The 21,904-nt window shown below is 39.5% G+C and overlaps 1 protein-coding gene across 2 annotated transcripts in view; it reads right to left on the bottom strand.

The window, feature by feature from the left end:
* UBE2V2 (ubiquitin conjugating enzyme E2 V2) overlaps positions 1-21,904 on the bottom strand; it is a 32,487-nt gene that overhangs the window by 4,484 nt on the left and 6,099 nt on the right. The window contains exons 1-3 of one of the 2 annotated variants that reach the window (XM_054985417.1): positions 17,610-17,683; positions 6,155-6,300; positions 1,328-1,453 (exon numbers count right to left, since the gene is read on the bottom strand). In XM_054985417.1, coding sequence (XP_054841392.1) covers positions 1,328-1,453; positions 6,155-6,300; positions 17,610-17,625 — 288 coding nt within the window. In that variant the 5' untranslated portion in view covers positions 17,626-17,683. Of the gene's footprint in view, positions 1-1,327; positions 1,454-6,154; positions 6,301-17,609; positions 17,684-21,904 lie in introns of those variants that run through there. The other variant, XM_054985419.1, reaches the window with a different exon arrangement.

Genomic DNA, 21,904 nt, shown 5'->3' with positions numbered 1-21,904 from the left:
TAACTTGGCTAACATTTCCATAGCAGTTCACAACTCCAAAATAAAAACAAACAACGCAATTAGGACAATCACAGATTATCATGTAATAAGCACAAACAAAAACCAAGGTTGCATCAAATCAATTTATTCACATTCATCTAATCTATTACTGTCACCAGACACCCTTTCACAACTGCAACATCTGAATCTGATGAAAATGTGGAGATGCATTCTGAGTGCTATGAAATCTGTAACAAGGAAGGATAAAGGGTAGCTAGCAGTCACTAAGCTTTGTTTGGTTCATTGCAATTCAGATTAAAGCAGTTTGCTTACTATATGACCTGAACACAACACCACAGTACAATATTTTAAAAACACAAAACGCTTGACCATTAAACCTGTTATTTTCCAGATCTGATAGAACAGATTGACTGTCATTTTCATTATGCTACTTCTTCAATTTTGACTACAGTATAAAGATATGCACTAAAAAAACTATGATTAATGCTTTCTTTGTATACGTGTGTATGTGTTTAAATTGTGTAATTTAAACAACTGACACATGAACTTGGCACAAGGCAAACTACAATTAATTAATGTGTGTCACTTATTCTATGACATTCTGAAATTGTTACCCATAATTATGATATATAGAGAATTATGATAAAGGAACACTTTTATTTCTAGATGTATTTCCTTCCTAGTGTCCCCATCTGGCAAAACATACATGTGTAATCATTTGTAGGTTTTTCCCTCCACGCAAATTACATTTTTGCCCCCCGCCCCCATCTAAAAAGTTGGTAATGATGGAAACAGATCTCAGAGAAACTAACAATTTTTCTCTTCACCTTCAATTCATTGATTATTTTGCTCCAAACAAAATCAGAGAGCAGTTTCGTTCAGGACAGACAAAGCAAAGAACTTCTTGAAGTAACACCGGCTTAAACTGTGAAGATCACTGCCATAGGGTATGGAGTGGACATTAGTAGTCTAGATTGGACAAGGGGATTGGACAAATTCCGAAGGAAGATCCATCAACAATTATGAGGGCTGAATGGAACTTCCATGTTTGGAAGCAGTATGCCTCTGAATGCCAGTTGCTGGGTGTGCCAAAAAGGGTAAGTTTTGGCCTCTGTGCCCTTTCAATAGACTACTGTGGGAAACAGGATGGAGGATTAGATTGCTGGTCTGACCCAGCAGGGTTCTTCTTACATTCCTACATAAGATATGTTCACATTCATCTCAGTTCAAGACATGTAACAGGGGAAGGAAATACATTCTTTCCCACCCATAAGAATCCTCAATAGCTTTTCTGTAAAATTCTGTAAGATCATGCATTTTAACTTACCATTCCATTGGAATTATTTATTCCATTCATATTAATTTTAGTTACAAATCTAACTGTTGGAGGTGCTTCTGGATATTTAGGCCCACACTCTACTTTCAAGCTGTATATTCTGTTTTCGTAATTTGTCTAATAATGAAAGAGAGAGAATTATTCAACATATGGAAGTTAATACACTTGCAAAAGGCACTATATTAAAATAAAGAAATGAAGCCAGTTGACTCAGTTCTGTGGAACAGATTCTGTCCATCCAAAGTAACTAAAATGCTGCTTGTTTGGTCCATTTTTCCTCCTGAACAGCAGATCTGGGGAATTTTGGCACTATTAAAAGGGCTTCAACTGTGTAACTGTTTTTTGTTTCTGAGAGGAAAACCATGAGTACAGGACATATTTGCACACGTGGTTTCCTCTGCACCTGGGGATACACATGCACAGCCCTTAGATGGATGAACAAACTCCAAGGAACCTATGTAAACTACCCTGAGTTCGAAGATGGTAGATAAAATAAAAACATAATATAAATATCATAAACAGACTCTACTAATCCAGAGGAGTTAGTCTGTAGTCACATGCATCTGACAAAGAGAACTACGGTTCTCGAACGCTTATGCCACAATAAAGTTGGTTAGTCTTAAAGGTGCTACGAGACTCTAAGTGACAGCAAGATGGGATTTGTGACCTTTATTCCATAGCATAGCATTTACAGTATTTCGGGCGCCCATGAAGTATGACTAAATATTATGCCCAAGGATTCATCTTAAGACTTTTAGAAAAACCCAGAGTAATAACTAGTACCTCTCTTATACAATATACACACACCTACAAAAAAACACCCTTAATGTAATGATGAATTTTAAATTAGCATATACCCAGCCTTCTCTGTGGTTGCACCTACACTTGGAATGGCCTTCCTATACTGCTGTGAAATGTGCAATACTTAGCTTCTCAGGAGGGATTTATCAGTTGATAAAGAGGTAAGACTAAGAGGCTGACATAAGACGTAGATCTTGATGTGGAGGACAGCAACAGCTGGTTCCACCAGCTATTGATTTTTCATGTGTGTTTTTATATTTAATGTGATTTAATTTTTACAGCAATCTGTGAAATGACTGAAAATTAAATTGACTTAAAATAACTTAAATGGCAGAGTAGCAAGCTGCAGTACTGCAGTCTATGCTCTGCTCATGACCTGAGTTCGATCCTCATGGAAGCTGGGTTCAGGTAGCTGGCTCAAGGTTGACTCAGCCTTCCATCCTTTCGAGGTTGGTAAAATGAGTACCGTTTCCTTGGGGTAAAGTGTAGATGACTATGGAAGGCTATGGCAAACAAAAAGTCTGCCAAGAAAACGTCGTGATGCAATGTCCCCGTGGGTCAGTAAGTGCTTGCACAGGGGACTACCTTTACCTTTTTAAATTTCACTTAAATGAAATTAAAATGACTTAAAATAAATTGAGGAAAAGAAGACAAATATGGATGTAAAGTGAAAGGAGCCTGGCAGAACACAGCCAACAATCCCAAACAGAAATTTGGAACACTGCAAAAGGAAAGGACAGCTCAAGCCCAAGTTCTTTCAGCATCCGATAATAATACGCTGTTTAGATGTAATACCAAGTGAAATTGTTTTACATATGCTACAAGATATCTTGTGTCACAGCATCTATTTTGTCAAAAATAAATGTTTTACCATACTCTTTTACAGGCACTTTAACATATAAACATGGCAGAATTACTGATAACCTTGTCAGAACTGGGAAGTCGTGTAGGACACTGATGAGCTTACTGCAGTGATATCTGTATTTTGAACAGAAATACCCTTTAATCCCACAGCAAGGGTACAGACATTAGAGAACAAAATTGAATGACAGGACCTGTTTCCCACTGGAAATGAAAGGACTTTGAGATTCTCAGCATAGCTCTGCCTGTAGAACAGGGCAAAAAGACTAAAGTGCCCCAAGATAAGACTCCATCACTGAAAAAAATAGACAATCACACTTGTCTCTAGACTTTTTTTTGCATTTAGTCCATATCAGAAAGCTTGCGTCTTTTTTCATAATGACTAAACCCTCTGAGCTTTTAGTTCATATGAAATTTACAATGAAAGCTTCTCTGTGATTCAGCTATGTTGGTTTCTTTGCAGCCATCTTTGCATTTAAATAGAATATTAACTACTTTATTACTCTGATAGCATTTTACAACATAAATCTTTTTTTAATTTAATGTCCAACGATTAATGAAGTCATTAACTACTGACACATCTGAACTGTTATATAGCACTGGCAGAAGTGACTTGCAGTAGGAATAATTCAGATCAAGTGTGCCTGAAACTTTCAAATTACTGAGTCATCACAAACAACATGCATATACAAATTAACCTGGAAAAACTGAAGCTATGGGGAAAAGAACTAATCTAATATATACTGAGCAATTCCTTGGTAATTAATTTATGAGACATTCAATTGCTATAAATTTGAGGGGTCACTCAGCTACAGATAAAACAAATTAGCTATCAAAATGTTGTAGCAGTTATTCAGAATATGATCTGAAATTCCTAGTTCAGAGTTCAACTATTAATGTCTTCTTGTTTCAATTCTACATCTCTCATATGGATATAATACTGACCTACTTCACAGGGCTTCTGTAAGGATTGCTAATGTATGCAACGCTGTAAAACTGAGAAAAAAGCACTACATTTTGCAACATAAAAGCATTAATGGAAGAACATACAGTTCCAAATGCATAGTTACATATGAGAACTGTGAAAATTTGGGGGGAGAGTTTAAGACTTCTTTGCAGAATGTTCTTTATCCCTTCTGACTTCACTTTGTCTGGGATTAGTTATCATCTTATAAAGACACATCTTACCTATTCTGCAGCTCATTGTCTTTTTTTCTTCACAGCAGGAAGACACTTTTATCAGCATTTTACTGCTGCACAGTAAGGCACAGAAGCCTCAGTTATGTGTCAGAGATGTTCTAAGTACCCTGCCCAGAATGCAGCAAGCAGTGGAGAGGCAGATACATTTTTAACATACAGATATCCCTGTCCTAAGCTAAAATCTTACTATATAAAAGGCAAGCCGTATTAATGATGACTCACCTTTTATCCTGGAGCAGGTGCAGTGAGGGGCCTATGGATGCGCCTGTGCCAGGCCTCCCTGCAGAGGAGCAGGGTGGCCTGGCACTGCGGCGTGACCCTCTCAAGGCCTCACAGTGGCAGCGGAGGCCGGGCCTGGCGGCAGCTAGAGCCCATTGTATTGTTTCACACAACAGGTTTTGGTGCTAGCTGACAAATGAATGCAGAACAAGAGATTGGTCTCTAACAGGGCTGCTGTTTGAGTACCTAGCCTTCAGAACAAATAATACAACCCTCAAGTTCGTAAACCACTCCTAGAGTTAGTACCAGCACCTAACTTCAGTCAGAATGTATTCTTGGCCTGATGTAACTTCACCAGAAGTAACTTCATACTATTGTTCTCATGTTGTTTTCCTTATACGTCTAACAGGGGTTTAAGTATTTTTTGCAATTCGCTGCAGGCAAATGATCCTGGATAAAAATTCTAATTATTACACTATGGGCTGGTAGAGTTCTCAATTACAGTAAATCAGTAAAAAAGACAAAATGAAAGGGCAGGAACTTCCACCCAGTAAATGTGAACAATTTCTTTGTCTGCACCTGCCAAAACAGCATTTTGGTTGCAAAGCGGCATATTAAAATTTAGCAAAGAATAACACAGGTTGCCTCTACTGGAGATAAGCTCAAAACTTAGGCATGCCTGAAAGCATAGCAGTTCAAAGTTATAAGCTCATGTGATGCTTTCCCCTTATGGTTTTATACATCCTATAAAGAATTTAATTTCTCTGCCAGAACTACAGAAACTTTGTAAACAAAGCTGCTTTGACAATACCTTTGTACCCAGCAAATGCCTTCAACTTTGTCTAACAAACAGAAAAGGCTGAAGTTGTGCCTACTTTCCGGATATACTCACTAATCACTTTGCTTTACATTAATTCTAGCAAAATGCCTGCCACACAATGGGATAATACACATTACTATCAGAAACTAGCAATGTCTAGGGTAGGACAAGCAACAGCCCAGATAATCTGGATGTCAATTGCTCATCCATCCAATGCTCCTCTTCCTATTTTAGTCTTCTGAAGCACACCTAGGAGGCTGAAGTTAGAGGATGAACAACAGACACGGGGCTTAAAATAGACAATGGGCTCCTAAAATTGGCCCCCACTTCTCCACACAAAAGAGGGAATCTGATATGAACCCCTTGCCCTACCCTGCTTTGCCTCAAAGTTTAACTAGGTATGCTGTCCATGTTTAAGTCTGTTAAAGAAAGCGGAGAAAGCAACAGCTTTTTATATACACTAGCAGTTCACATGCATATGCACTTCAGTTTGAACAGTAGCCACTAAAGACACATCACCTTAATATAAATTTCATAGTTTATGTAATGTGAAATAAAAAGATCATTACTCATAAATGATATAAATGTACTATTCACGTCTGAGCCAAGAAGTGGTGAATAAAGTCTGTATATTTTGATCTTCCAGGTCTTAGGGAGAAAGACTCTAGACATCTTACGGATGTTCCTGACATACAATGCAATTCTAAACACAATTACTCTAGTCGAAGCCCATTAATTTCAATGGGATCAGACTGGAATAACTCTGTTTAGGATTGCATTGATGTACTAAATTTTAATCCTGCAGGATTTTATTTTAAGATGAGTAATGGTTACCATGAATATCAAGTACTTTGAAACAAATTTACTGCTAGAACATTCTTTTTTTAAAAAATGAAGTTTTAACTTGTAGCACTGACCCTTGGTGGCCCAATAATCATGCCCGTCCACCTTGTAAGCGTCATATCTTCATCATCTTCGAGGCCCCAGCTTACTGTACCATCTCCTACTCCTTTCTGACCTTCTTCAAGTTCTTCCAGCAAACGAAAATTACGAGGGACTTTAACTATTTGGAAAAATGAGGAAATGTAAACAGCAATGTTCAAAATTATACCTCACTTCTTTACACCTATTAGCATGACAGGTTGTCCATCATGCACATTGGAAACCCACACATTTAGATCTTCTTAATGTAAAACACATTACAGGGGAACACATTACATATGAGGTACTGACAAAATTAAACTTGTCCCATTAACAAAGGGTTGTGACACAACTCAAGAGTTTTAAACTATTTTGACCAGGTTTAACCTGTTGTGAAATTTAGCATATTGATATGCATCTTATTTTAAAGCGATTTCCGAAAGTCATCTCAAATTTTGTATCTGAAAGCTTGGAAAAAGCAAACATGATTCCTTTTATAATTTCATTCAGCAATTTTTCCAGTCATGAAAAAAGTCCTGATTTATAAGCGCTGAAAACACTGCAGTAGTGAGCAATACTGTTTTAGCAGACACTTCTGTTTATTGCTCTTGGCTAGAGTTCAAATGTTAACATGTGACGGAATCCCTGGGGGGTTAAATGTTTGCTGCTGAACATCTGCAGCTGAGTGGGGGATGGCAGAGCTGACTACTAGTCTACTTAAGCAGCCTACAGCCAAAATGGCTCCTAAAGGGTGATGCCAAAAGGTACCACCTGTTTTACAGTTTGAATCCCAGTCCTGCCATGAGCTCAACAGGTGGCCTTGGCTAAGCCACTCTTCTCAGCCCCAGCTAGCCAGCTGTATTGTGGGGATAATAACAACACTGATTTTGTTCACTGTTCTGAGTGGGGCACTAACCTTGTCTAGAAGAGCAATATATAACAGCACTTATTATTACAGCACAACCTATTAGGTGGATAGTGGAATTTAAAACTTCATTGTTCACATCATGTCCTGCAAATTTAGAAGTTTATGACAGTTATATCACTTTTGAGTTTCTGGTTTAAGCTAAAAATTAGAAATTGAAAAATAAGGCTAATGTAAGCTCCCAACAGCATTTGTTGGTCTGTTGGTTAAGGCTTGGACAGAGACGAACTTCAACTGATAGAACTTTACCAGAGATCTTCTCATTCCATCACTTATTTCTCCCCAAAAGGGACCCAAAGCAGCTTATATTGTTTGCTTGTCATATGATGTGCATATAGAAAAGCACATATTCCTCAAAGAGAATTAAAACAAAAAACAAATTCAGCACTACATTGCTCTCCCATAAAAATAATGATTTCAAAGGTGCTCAAAGTCAGCAAAATATACTAGCATCTGAAACTTATATATCAAGTAACTAATCCCAATATGTATATGTTTGAGTCCTTGTTTAGGTCAACTATTATGCAAGTATGCAGTGCCTGCTCTAAGTTCCTTTGACCACAAGCATGCTCATGTGGCTATTTTTGGAGACAGAACTGAGGAAACTGCCAAGTAAATTTAAGAGATGACAGCAAGAGAATAAAAGAAGCCTGAACATATAGATATATGAAGCTTGATTCTCATTTCTAGTTATAAATGCAGTCACAACCAAGATTTGGGGCACAATCTACTTGTGCTGTACAGACTGATTACTCCTCATCTTAGCCTGATGCAGGAGAGCATAAGCTGTTTATCTACTGCTTTCAGGTGCTTCCACTACTTCTCCTCAGGCTCCACTTTAAGCAGGACCTCCCAAATAGCTTTGGGGGGGAAAGGTAAACAACAAGCATGTACCCCACTATCATCAAGCTTCAACAAAGCATTTTTTCTTTCTCCACCTAGGAGGTAGGGGTTTAGTATACACTATTAGCAAAGCAAACAGCTTTTCCTCTGACACACTTTCAAGAAATATAGTTAAAATTGCCCTACAGTCGGTTCCAGTTTTATCTTTAAGACCAATAGCGCCCCATGGTTGCCATGGGAAACTGTTTTTGAATTAGAACCACTCAAAATACAACCTTGTATTACAGACTAAAAAAAGGGATGGTCTTATTTCCTCCTAAAATCTAATTGCTATAACTGCTCATTGCCTTTGTTTGAATTCAGCTATGTCACCAACTACAAAACAATAAACATTTGTTAATACATTCAGCATCTATAATGTCCATACATAGCTTCAGACACACTTTCTGAAGTATTCTACAAGTGATCAGTGCTGTTTGTCTAAAGGAGGGCAGAGTTTTCGAAGCATTTAAAACATCTGAGAAAAGCTACAGCCAACTTTTGTCTGCAAAGATGACTAATGCAGTAAGTACAAAACTACTAATTTTTTTGCAGACTAATGGATCAAGGAATTCTAGCCATAATATTAGGATCACCTGCATTATGAAAACAGGATGCAAAATGATTAACACAAAAAAACCCTAATATATAAATTGCAGCAACAATTTCTTCATGTTTTTAGAAGCAATTCATACAATTAGGAACTATGGTTATCAAGAGAAACTGATGCACAAAAACTTCTTTTTATCAATAACTGATATTGCAGGTGTTAACATTTATGGCAGCTTTTTCTCCCCAAAAAACGGAGTTTTGAAATTGGCCCTTGAATTACAGCCAAGTAAATATATTCCTCCAAGAATACCTTGAAAAAAGTAAGACCTGGAGTGATGAGTTACAAATATGGGAAAGAGGACTGCAAACACAAGTGACTATGCTATTGCTATTATCATCAGCTGCTCTTCTAAAAACAAAGTTACCATAGCAGGATTGCGGTTAGTTTATTTTTTTATTGCATCAGTCTCTTGTAATGCTACACTTCACTCCTTAAAAATAAGTCACAAAATAACTGAATTCTGATGGTTGTTGGGGGTTTTCCGGGCTGTATTGCCGTGGTCTTGGCATTGTAGTTCCTGACGTTTCGCCAGCAGCTGTGGCTGGCATCTTCAGAGGTGTAGCACCAAAAGACAGAGATCTCTCAGTGTCACAGTGTGGAAAAGATGTAGGTCATTTGTATCTACTCAGGAGGGGTGGGGTTGAGCTGAGTCATTCTGTAAGAGTTTCCCAGGGTGTGGAATGCTAATGGCGGGAGGCTTCACTGTATCCTGAGGAGGTTCTTTTGCATATGGATTGGTGCTTGATGTGCTAATCTTCTCTGCAGGGCTATTGTCGGGTGTGGAGTGTTTTGTTGGCCTGGTGTTTTTCAGAACTGGAGCCCATGCTCTGTTCATTCTTAAGGTTTCTTCTTTCCTGTTGAAGTTTTGCTTATGCTTGTGAATTTCAATGGCTTCCCTGTGCAGTCTGACAAAGTAGTTGGAAGTGTTGTCCAGTATTTTGGTGTCCTGGAATAAGATACTGTGCCCTGTTTGAGTTAGGCTATGTTCAGCCACTGCTGATTTTTCAGGCTGTCCAAGTCTGCAGTGTCTTTCATGTTCTTTTATTCTTGTCTGGATGCTACGCTTTGTGGTCCCGATGTAAACTTGTCCACAGCTGCAGGGTATACGGTATACTCCTGCAGAGGTGAGGGGGTCTCTGCTGTCTTTTGCTGATCGTAGCATCTGCTGTATTTTTCGGGTGGGTCTGAATACTGCTTGAAGGTTATGCTTTTTCATAAGCTTTCCCATCTGATCAGTAATTCCTTTGATATATGGCAAAAACACTTTTCCTGTGGGAGACTGTTTTTCTTTGGTTGTTTGATTCATCCTGGGTTTGATTGCTCTTCGGATTTCATTTCTGGAGTAGCCATTTGCCTGAAGTGCGTGGTTTAGATGATTAATTTCCTCATTGAGAAAGCGCGGCTCACATATCCGTCTTGCACGATCCACTAATGTTTTCATTATGCCTCTTTTCTGTCGGGGGTGGTGATTGGAGTTTTTGTGTAAGTACCGATCAGTGTGGGTTGGTTTCCTGTAGACCTTGTGACCTAACTGAAAGTTTGCTTTGCGGATGACCAAGGTATCCAGGAATGAGAGTTTTCCCTCACTTTCTTTCTCCATTGTGAATTGTATGTTCAGGTGGATGTTGTTGAGATGATTCAAAAACTCCATCAATTCTTCCTCCCCATGGCTCCAAATGATGAATGTATCATCCACAAACCGGAACCATACACTGGGTTTGTGGGGTGCTGATTCTAGAGCTGTTTTTTCAAAATGTTCCATGTAGAAGTTTGCTATAACTGGGCTGAGTGGGCTCCCCATGGCCACCCCATCCATCTGTTCATAGAATTCGTTGTCCCATTGGAAGTAACTGGTTGTCAGACAATGATGGAATAAGGCTGTTACATCCTCTGGGAAAATCTGATTAATCAGTGCAATAGTGTCTTTTACTGGAACCTTGGTAAACAGGGATACAACATCAAAACTGACAATCCACAAGACATACTTGTCAGTTTTGATGTTGTATCCCTGTTTACCAAGGTTCCAGTAAAAGACACTATTGCACTGATTAATCAGATTTTCCCAGAGGATGTAACAGCCTTATTCCATCATTGTCTGACAACCAGTTACTTCCAATGGGACAACGAATTCTATGAACAGATGGATGGGGTGGCCATGGGGAGCCCACTCAGCCCAGTTATAGCAAACTTCTACATGGAACATTTTGAAAAAACAGCTCTAGAATCAGCACCCCACAAACCCAGTGTATGGTTCCGGTTTGTGGATGATACATTCATCATTTGGAGCCATGGGGAGGAAGAATTGATGGAGTTTTTGAATCATCTCAACAACATCCACCTGAACATACAATTCACAATGGAGAAAGAAAGTGAGGGAAAACTCTCATTCCTAGATACCTTGGTCATCCGCAAAGCAAACTTTCAGTTAGGTCACAAGGTCTACAGGAAACCAACCCACACTGATCGGTACTTACACAAAAACTCCAATCACCACCCCCGACAGAAAAGAGGCATAATGAAAACATTAGTGGATCGTGCAAGACGGATATGTGAGCCGCGCTTTCTCAATGAGGAAATTAATCATCTAAACCACGCACTTCAGGCAAATGGCTACTCCAGAAATGAAATCCGAAGAGCAATCAAACCCAGGATGAATCAAACAACCAAAGAAAAACAGTCTCCCACAGGAAAAGTGTTTTTGCCATATATCAAAGGAATTACTGATCAGATGGGAAAGCTTATGAAAAAGCATAACCTTCAAGCAGTATTCAGACCCACCCGAAAAATACAGCAGATGCTACGATCAGCAAAAGACAGCAGAGACCCCCTCACCTCTGCAGGAGTATACCGTATACCCTGCAGCTGTGGACAAGTTTACATCGGGACCACAAAGCGTAGCATCCAGACAAGAATAAAAGAACATGAAAGACACTGCAGACTTGGACAGCCTGAAAAATCAGCAGTGGCTGAACATAGCCTAACTCAAACAGGGCACAGTATCTTATTCCAGGACACCAAAATACTGGACAACACTTCCAACTACTTTGTCAGACTGCACAGGGAAGCCATTGAAATTCACAAGCATAAGCAAAACTTCAACAGGAAAGAAGAAACCTTAAGAATGAACAGAGCATGGGCTCCAGTTCTGAAAAACACCAGGCCAACAAAACACTCCACACCCGACAATAGCCCTGCAGAGAAGATTAGCACATCAAGCACCAATCCATATGCAAAAGAACCTCCTCAGGATACAGTGAAGCCTCCCGCCATTAGCATTCCACACCCTGGGAAACTCTTACAGAATGACTCAGCTCAACCCCACCCCTCCTGAGTAGATACAAATGACCTACATCTTTTCCACACTGTGACACTGAGAGATCTCTGTCTTTTGGTGCTACACCTCTGAAGATGCCAGCCACAGCTGCTGGCGAAACGTCAGGAACTACAATGCCAAGACCACGGCAATACAGCCCGGAAAACCCCCAACAACCATCGTTCTCCGGCCGTGAAAGCCTTCGACAATATAACTGAATTCTATTCTACATGCTTCCTGAAATGCATCTTCAAATGCCGAGATTTCCTGGGCAATAAGGAACACATCAAGCTTGTTATTAAGGTGCTCATTTGCCACTGGTCACCAGAAATTGCCCCTAGGTAATCAAGTGGCGACTAAGAGTCTTTGCTTTGCAGAACTTTTCCTTCCTAAAGTATATCCCTTTGTTTTTAAATATCCATTGGACATGTTCAGTTCAGTGCTGACTGAACTTCCATCAGTTACTGAACTAGTACTTGTGTTCCTGAAGCTTCCTGTTTTGTTATGCAAAGGCATCTGGTATTTACATGCTTTTGGCATGATCAGGACCCAGAAAATTAAGACAATGTCAGCCAGATTGTCTGTGTTCTGTGAGCATGGTCTTTGTCTTTAGCATAGCTTTTCTTTTACTTACCTTTTCCTTGACCTCAAATCAAATCATAGGGAAAGATGTGAACTCTCATTAGCTGCTTATATGAGATGTGCCTATTTTCAAAGAAGACTGCTCTTGAATGGAATTTCAGTACTTTGCAAGACTTTTGATTACTGAATGTGTTAAACAGGGTACTTAACTCATTCTCACAGGCCCTCTATTATTTCACATGTTCTTGGATTGAACCTGGGCACTAAAAGCAAGTTCTAACCAGAGTTTATGGGTGCTCATGTGCAGAGCTCTACACTTTTCTGTTATAAATGCTTGTTTGGATAAAAGAGTTTACAGTTTATACTTGGTCAGTTAGATTGTTATGGAATATCGGCAATTAAAAAGCTATTATGAAACTGTAGCCATGTCATTCAAGTCACAAATAAAAGTGAACCTCTTTTAAAAAAATATGACCACATATTTCTGAGATTTTTCAAAAATAAAAAAGGTTTTTGAAATTCATACTTCACTGTTTTGTAGATTAGTAAGACTAAGGTACACATTTTAGTAAGGTGACAAAATACCTTCCACTTTGCATCTGAAATATATGCAGTTATACTTATAAGTGTATATATTTCTAATATGTTAATCTGATTAGCAGTATCAAACAATTTCCACTGATCTTATATATACACTCATGTTTTGCTTCTAATGTCATTATGAGAAACTTAACTGCTTGTAAAACCACACTACAGGCTTATTCTTCTGAAAAAAAATTTTCAGAACAAAAGAATGTACAACCATCATCCGTCCATTGTGATACTTATGTTGCGTAGAAACAGTGGATCACACAACACTATTGCTCACCTTTTGATCTCATGACATTTGTACTAAAAGTTACTGCATAAAAACTGTACACAGCTGGGTTAACATGACTCTTTAATGAGAAGTCTTTGGCAGTCTGGAGCAAGTCAGTATCTGAAAACCAGAAGTAGGCCTTCTAATTTTATACTAAATTCCACATAGTTCACCAACTTGTTTTAAATTGAAAGAGCAAGAGGATATTCTAAGGATCTCTTAGTAAAGTTAAGTGATTCTGAATGTGAATTATTAAGAACCTAAGGAAAGTATTGCTGGATCCTGCCAACAACCACATAATCCAGCATTCCTTGAAGAAATCCCAGCAATTATTAAGCACCTGATACTCTAAGAGAAACTGATCAGTGGTTAACCAGAGACTATAGTGTACTTTTTGTCCACCCTTCTCTAAATCTCAGTTTCCTAAATCTACGATGGTCATTGCTGGGGTAATATAATACAACACAGGGGCCAAAAAAATGTGACTACAAACAAAATGTGACTACAAGAAATTCCTATTTTTAATTTTACCTGTAACATACAATCACTAGATGGCCTTAGTATCTGAAGAAGGGAGCTCTGACTCTTGAAAGCTTACACCACGAAAAGCTTGTTGGTCTCGAAGGTGCCACTAGACTCAAATCTAGACAGCCTTAGGCAAGCTATTGTCCCTAAGCTGTAACTGCAATATAGGCCTATGTTACAGGATTGCTTTAAGTATTAGTCTAACATAATAGTATGTTAGACTCTTTGAACAGTCAAACTCTATACAAGTGTAAAGTATCATGACACTTCACATGATACAAGAACAAGAAAACCAATTATAATGAATTTCAGAGAGTAAAGTGGTAAAAAAGAAATCTTGAGCCTGAACTACTACAACACACTACAAAGCACTATAAACTAATGAGTTTGCTTTTCAAATCACAAACTGAAAAATCTATATGCCAAGTCCAATGCCACTGTAAGAGACATTTAAAACTGGATGCTTCAGTAGGATAGCCCCTTCCCAGCACTCTTGATTAGATAAGTTCGGAAAATTATATAGGCTTCCTTATACAGCAGACGCCAATGTGCCCACTCCTCCGACCCCACTTCCTTTGACTTTTTTCTTGGTAGAAGATTCTTAATAGATCTTTGAAAATGCTCCGGTAACTGTATTGCAGAAATGCTCAACTGCTCCCAAAGCATCAGTAAGATCATACCTAATTATGGATTCAGTCAAGTAGAGATAAGTTGGATTCCTGATGCACAGCCAAGTCTGCTCTCTGAATGAAGCTTAATTCATTTCAATTCTTTAAACCCCTTGTATTTGTTTCTTCACAGCTTCTTAGCATTATGAATATCCTTTACTTCACAACTTACTCTGAATAAGTAACAATGGATGTGAAATATGAAAGCCTCTGTGAGTAATTAAATCAGTTTTTTTAAATTAATTACCCAATCAATTATTGCTGTCCCACTGCAGTGGGCCACACTGACTCTCAGCAAGTATAATTCCAGAGACATCTTCAGTCCCATCTTTTTCTCCCCCAACATCCACGCAAGCACAGGCATTTTGAGTATCTACTCACTCTTACTGTATTTTACATTTCAAGAAGGTTATGAGAGTTATCCCCATTTACAGATGGGGAGCCAAGGCTGAGATTAATGGCTTGCCCATCACAACAACTCCATATCAGATATGGGACATCATGGCAGTACAATGTTCAGGTATTTTCTAACATCCAGATTTTTATGACTTTTGTCCTTGGGGAACTGTGAAGGGGTAACTGCTATTTAAAATACTGTAGATTTCTTTGGTCAGTTATCTACTTATGAACATACCACTCATCTTTATTGCTTTAATGAAAGCTAGCCAGTCTGACAGCCAGATTTAACACTAACATTTTATTTGTACTCTAGGCACAGTGATAATCATGCAAGTTCAAAAGCCTGGCAATCAGTACAATTTACTGCTATATTCTGATTGTCACTCAGTACATCAAAATGCAAAACAGCAGCATTCTGAGGACTCAACTCACACTATCAATATTCTAAAATAGTGATGTGCTATCCAACTGGCAAAGCAAGCTCTAGCCTTAAGAACAAATTTAGTACATATTAAGAACTGGTATGCCTGCTTCATTACACCCAGTTATCTCACCCTTGTACTCTATCCTGTTCACCAAGGAATTCATCTATCATTCAACACTAGAAAGGCAGAGAACTTGTGTTAGTGCTCCACCCAATGCAGAAAGCACAACCTGTTCTCTGTTTTACTATTTAAACTGCTGCTTCCCATTAGCACTATTCAGAGCTTTTGAACTCCATTGTGTGCTATACTTAGGGATTTGTCTTCTATAGCTCATGCCTTTTTCAAATTGACCAAGTATGTTCCCTTCACTCAAGATCTGCCCCAAACATTGTAAGCCCACTCCTCAACGCACAAAGCGTCTTACAGAAGCATGGCATTATCTTATTTTGGTTAGCATTTTATAACAAGGATTGATACTGTGGCTTAAGTGTAACAGCAATTTGTTTATAAAATGTATTTAGAAAAGTATATACACTGCTTGTCCAAGACCCACTTGAGACAGCTCCTCAGGCTGGCTACTTTCTGAATTGTTAAAGATAGGTTTACAGACAGAAACTGTTAGTGGTTCTATCAATTAAAATCAAATACATATATATTTCGCAAAATTTGAATGAAGGAAACTTTTCAGAACATTGAATGGGCAGCTTCTGTTAAGGCAGTGTAACATACAGTTTAGTGTAGTCTAACATACAGTTTAGTGTACAATCAAGGTATGGTTGGAAGCAAATGATGCAACAACCATGGTGAAGCTAAGTAGGCCGGGGTCTTGATGGAAGGTCTCCTGTGAATTCTTATGGACTCTATCTTGAGGCCCTTGACAGAAGGGCAAGATACAAATGAAATAAATAAGGAAAACAAAACATACTGCTCACTTATTTTAATATATTTTAGATAAAATTTTAAGACTGTGTAGTATAACATACTCCAAATAACAGTAACATGCTAGGATCTAAAATATTTTAAATAGTGTATAAAGTTCAGTATCCATCTCTGCTGTGAAAGTCCCAGGTGCACAAACCATCTCCACCTTACTGGAGGCAATATTCATAATAAGCAACTCAATCTGGATAGTAGTGGAATAAAATACATTAATTTTATATAAGTTACTATGATTAGGTAGGTTACATCAGTATCCAAGAGGAAAATGCCACAATTACTTGGGAATGAAACCACTTATTGTATAGGCAACAAGTTTATATTACCAGTTAGATGTGTAATGGATCTAATCTATGTTCTCAAAGTAATAGTTGATCATGCTTTTCTGAATTAAAAAAATAACTAGTAGGAAGCAGTATTTTATACATAATACCATTTTATTTTACTTCACATTCGTGGCAAATAATTACCACCCCTACTCCCAGTTTCCTATTCACAGCTACTACAGCTGATTAATTCAGACTTCATCTATGGTACCTGCACTGTATGGCTGGAAAATTTTACTCTTCTACAACACTCTGAAAATGAGGGAGAGGGGATCAGATAAATCACATAAAGTAAATGAAATACATAAGTCTCAAGCTCTGTCACAAACAAGTTGCAATGCAAATAACCAGATTTCTTTTTCGAGCTTTGCAGTTAGTCAGCTAACAAGACCATAGCCGGAGTAATTGGGAAACAACAGCATTATTCAGAAATAAATTTTACAAGCAAGATATTCCCTCCCCTTGAACACTGAGCTTATCAGCAAAGTTAGTGAGATAGCATACTGGATTTATAGTATGCAAATTCTGCTTCCCTCCTTAGTTACATACCTCTCCCCATATTACCTGTACTTTCAAGGAAGGAGACCTGAGATGTCCCCTACCAACCACCATCATTCATTAATGTCGTACTCAAAGAAAAGAGTTATTCCTTTCTTTAGGAAGCTATCTCCCAGGTAGCCTATACCAAATCCTGCAGGTTTTCCCGGCGAAAACTCAAGTTCCCTGAAGTAACAATCAACCCACCCCACGCAGAAGCCCCTGGGCTGCCTGAACCGCCACTCCGACACCCAGCAGTTCCTCCCGCGCCGAGAAGGGCTCCCAGCCTGAGCCAGCCCCGCGGCCTCCCCCCTTCCTCCTCCAGCTCCAAACCCCAGTCTAGCTACGCTGACTCCAGCCGCTCCGCACATAACGAGCGGCGCCAGCCCGAGCGGCGACTGCGCGCAACCCTCCCGCCAAGAGAGCCCCCCTCGGCAGCCCCGAGACCCCCCAGCACAGACCTGTGGATCCGGCCATCTTGCCCTAACCCCTCCTCCACCAGCCAGGAAACGCACAAGCACCAAACGCGCGTCTTCCGCCTTGCGTGTTACGTCACTTCCTAGATACAAGTGGCGCCTTTCTCGTCCTATCCGCAGAATGTCTTGACGGGTGGATAGAGGGAAAATCGGCGGAGGGAGAAATAGTTTCGTCTTGTAGTTGTGAGGCTAAGAACGGGCTACCTGTGAACGGGCCGATCCCCACGAACGTTCATGTAGGAGACGGTCTTATTAAATTCAGCGGCGTTTGGAGCGCTTGTTCAGCGTGCTGTCTGGGGAGCCTGCCTGCGTCAGCGCCTTGGTGGAGGCAATCGCTTTCTTGCCCAATTAACGACGCATAGGGCTTAGATCGTTGGTCGGACTTCATGACTTTCTTCTTTTCTGATTTTAGAACATAGTAGAGTCAGTGGTGAGAAATACTAAGCGATGACTGTTACCTGAACAGTCTTGAACCGCTTTGGGTAGCGACTGGGAGTGAAGGGGGAGAAAAAGAAAAACCAGCTGGATTGTGCGGATTGTAAAATGTGCGGGGTGTATGCAGAAGAGGGTACAGGCCAGCTCTGAAGTGCACCCCTCTCCAATTCTTCCTAATTGAGGGGGCGTTTGCTTTAAACGCAGAAACCTTTAATATTTTTAAAATTTAATTCGTACCCTGCCTCTTTTCCCATTGAGGAGCCGAAGTCGCTTACATTGCTCTGTCGTCCATTTTATTCTTACAACAACCCTGTGAGGTAGGTTGGGCTAATTGGTCCAAGGTCACTCAACAAGCCTCTGTGGCATACTGGAGATTTGAATGCAGGTCTCTCAGGTACTAGACTAACACTCTGACCACTATATGACACTAGCCACAAACCAACAGGAAATGGACCCAAATGAGACTTAGAAGTCTCACAGTTTACTATATAACAATTAATTTGGAGCACTTTCAAGTCAGAGTTAAGTGCTTTTAGGCCATGTTTATTTGCATGGAATAGATTAAGCATCTAAACTCTAGTTAAAATTGGTGACCATAATGGTGGTTAAATCTGATTGAATTGTGCCTTGGGTGAACATACGGAATTTAAAATAGGTCTGTGGTTTCCAACCTGTGTTGTGATACCTTGGAAGTTTAGCAAGTGGCATTGTCAATAATGATAGCTAAGTTTCTCTGAAACTGGCATCCCTATCATAGCAAATATTTTCTATGCAACGGACAGCTACAGAACCATGCAAGGTGTATTTTGGGCACAGCCTTAGTTCATACACCTATGAGGCCCAGCAAGTTTCAGTAGCATTTACTGCAACTGACTATACATCAACCATGCCCCGACATCTATGTGCATCAGGTACACATGGATTCTTCACACAAGTCAATGTAGAGCACAAAGTGTTACACAGATTAATAGTGACATTTATTTGAGGTACCTGTATAATAAATTATGCCATCTTTATACATTTTTGCTTACTTTGGAACTATTCTTAACTGTTTCAACCTCAATACAATACAGTCTGAAGGAAAACACACATATGAGGAAAAGCAGGCTGGAAAATTTAAGCATATACTCTACTTTGTGAGCTTTTCACAGTTCAAGCAGAATTCCTTTTACTTAGTCTGAATGACAATATGAGCAGAAGACCTTTCATTAAATAGTGTGTATCAATAAGCTTTAACAAAAAGGCATTTTGAATGATACGTCCATTAAAAGTATCCTCCTGCTTGTCCAGCAGTCTGCTGCAACAAGAAGCTGATGTAAGGAATTGATAGGATTGTTCCTAGGTTTTTTTCTGAGGGAGCTTTGCTTGGTTATGGCTTTCTGAGAGGTTGTATTATTTGAATCTATTTGAATACAGTATAAAGTACATTTGAGAACCTATCCTGTGAGGAGAAACATTTATTCTTTGCCAGTATTGCATCATAAGCACCTTCGTTCATTGCAGGGCTTTAAAAATCTTGTCCGCCTGAAGACCAGATTGAGTAGCCCTTTGCAGATAAAATCTCTTGCATCTGATCGAGCTTTAAAACCCTCACTGTGTCGGACCTGAGCTATAGGTGTCCATTGTACTGTCATGCAGGTTTTGTTGAAATCTATGTCAATTAGTTTCACCTGAGGGTGTGGATGAGGTACCAACCTACCAGTTGTACTCTTAACCCATACCCATTTCAGGTGTCTAAATCTAGCTGTCAGGAGTCACTGTCTATTTGGTTGGCATAAGTGCCTTCATTGAGAAAGGTTATGTTTTCATCTCAGAAGAAGGCTGTGAAAAAGTTGCTCGTATGAGGTATTTACAATTTTTGATAAATTTTTAACATTCTGATCTTGGGAAAGATAGTTGAATATAGTTTGGTGGATACTTCTTGAACAAACTGATTTTCTGTTCCCTTATCAATTTCTTGGATACACTAAATTGTCTTAATGGCTCAGATGTGTAACCTGGAGCTAGAGATTTATGCGGGGGAAGAGGGAAGTTTGCTGCTTGATCTTTCTAGACTACTAAGGAAAAGATACAATTGGTCATCAAATCCTTCTGAGTTAACCTTGATGGTAGAACCTTTTAGTTCCAGTCTTATTTGATTAGGTGACTTCAGAGGATCATGTGGGGTGATTTGCTGCTCCCTCTGTAGTAACTTGGGATGTTCAGAAAGGTTTTATCTTGTTGTCTGGTCTTTTAAACATTTCAAGTCAACTGTTGAGAATTTAGATATTGTGCTTGGAGCAAGCCTTCTTGATAGTGGCACTGTATTTGTGTACCAGCCACTACAAGGAACCAGTATAGTTCATCTGATTAGTTAATGTTTAGTTAATGTAATGTTCTCTGGCTGTTGACAAGCCTGTTTACACATGGTTGCTTTTCAAATATGTTAATAACTTTGATTTTCTGCCACAGAATTTTACTACCTGTCTCTTGCCCAACAAGGAACCTCTACAAGGAGCCATATAGTTCATCTGATCAGTTAATGTTTATTATTTGTGTTCTTAGCAGAGTTGCCAAATTCCTGGAGAAAAAAATGTTCCATCTCTTTAATAGAGACTTACTGAGATACTAGGATTTGAGTCCAGAGAGCAAAAAGATTTTCAGAGTGGAAGCTTTCAAGAGTTGGAGCTCCCTTCTGACTCTCTCTGACCAACACAGCTACCCACCTGAACTATCCTAATGGGATGTTAGTTACCTCCATGCCACAAACAGCTTCAGATGCCTATTTCTACACATTAAACCTCTGTTAAAGTAACAGGACATTATTCTTCAGGTCTGTTGGCAACCCTAATTCTTAGACACTTGGATCAAAATTTGGTGATTATAAGCTCCTTGAAGCTATCCACACCATTGTTCCTTGTCGACCCCACTGGCCCTTGAGATGGAAGCCGGCACCATGGTTTATCATGGAGCTGGCTGACCTGAAGAGGGCTGGAAGATGTCTAGAGAGACGCTGGCATAAAACACACACAGAAACTGATAGAACTTGCTAGAGAACACAGTGGAGGATCTATGAAGTGGAAATAAAAGCAGCAAAGAAACGTTACTTCTCGGCAACCATTGCGTCGTTTAGTTTACGGCCGTCCCAATTGTTCAGGGTATCCAGACACCTAACCCCTAAATCTGAACCTTTACAAACCCAAGAACAGACAATTAGCTGCAAGGCCTTTGCTTTTCGCTGATAAAATAGCACGAATAAGCTCTGACCTAGATGCTAGCTGTAATACAAACAAGATAGAAGAAATGCTTAATACACCATCTGGGCTAGATTTGGACTGCTTTGAACCAATTACAATGACAGACCTTAACAGGATCCTGGCATCTATGAAAGCCACTACTTGTGCACTTGATCCTTGCCCATCTTGGCTGTTAAAATCAAGTAAAGATCACGTAAGTGAACCACTGAGATCTATTGTAAATCAACCACTAACTCAGAGCACCTTCCCCCAGCCACTCAACCAGGCAGTTATCCGTCTGCTAATTAAAAAAACATCTCTAGACAAAACTGATGTGGCCAATTATTGTCCAGTCTCTAATCTGCCCTTTCTGGTTAAAGTGATTGAGAGAGCAGTAGCTGACCAACTCCAGATCTTCTTGGAAAATTCGAGTGCTCTGGACTCTTTCCAGTCTGGATTCAGACCAGAGCATGGGACAGACAGCACTAGAAGCATTAGTGGATGATCTCCGTCTGAATATAGACAAAGGCCATGCCTCCTTATTGCTCCTCCTGGATCTGTTTGCAGCCTTTGACACAGTAGCCATCCTGTTGAGGTGTTTAGAAACATAAGTGGGCATCAAAAGATGTG

Source organism: Eublepharis macularius, chromosome 7 (genome assembly GCF_028583425.1).
Source record: "Eublepharis macularius isolate TG4126 chromosome 7, MPM_Emac_v1.0, whole genome shotgun sequence".
Lineage (NCBI taxonomy): Eukaryota > Metazoa > Chordata > Lepidosauria > Squamata > Eublepharidae > Eublepharis > Eublepharis macularius.
The sequence above is the reverse complement of the archived record's forward strand: the minus strand, read 5'-3'. Positions and strand labels throughout refer to the sequence as shown.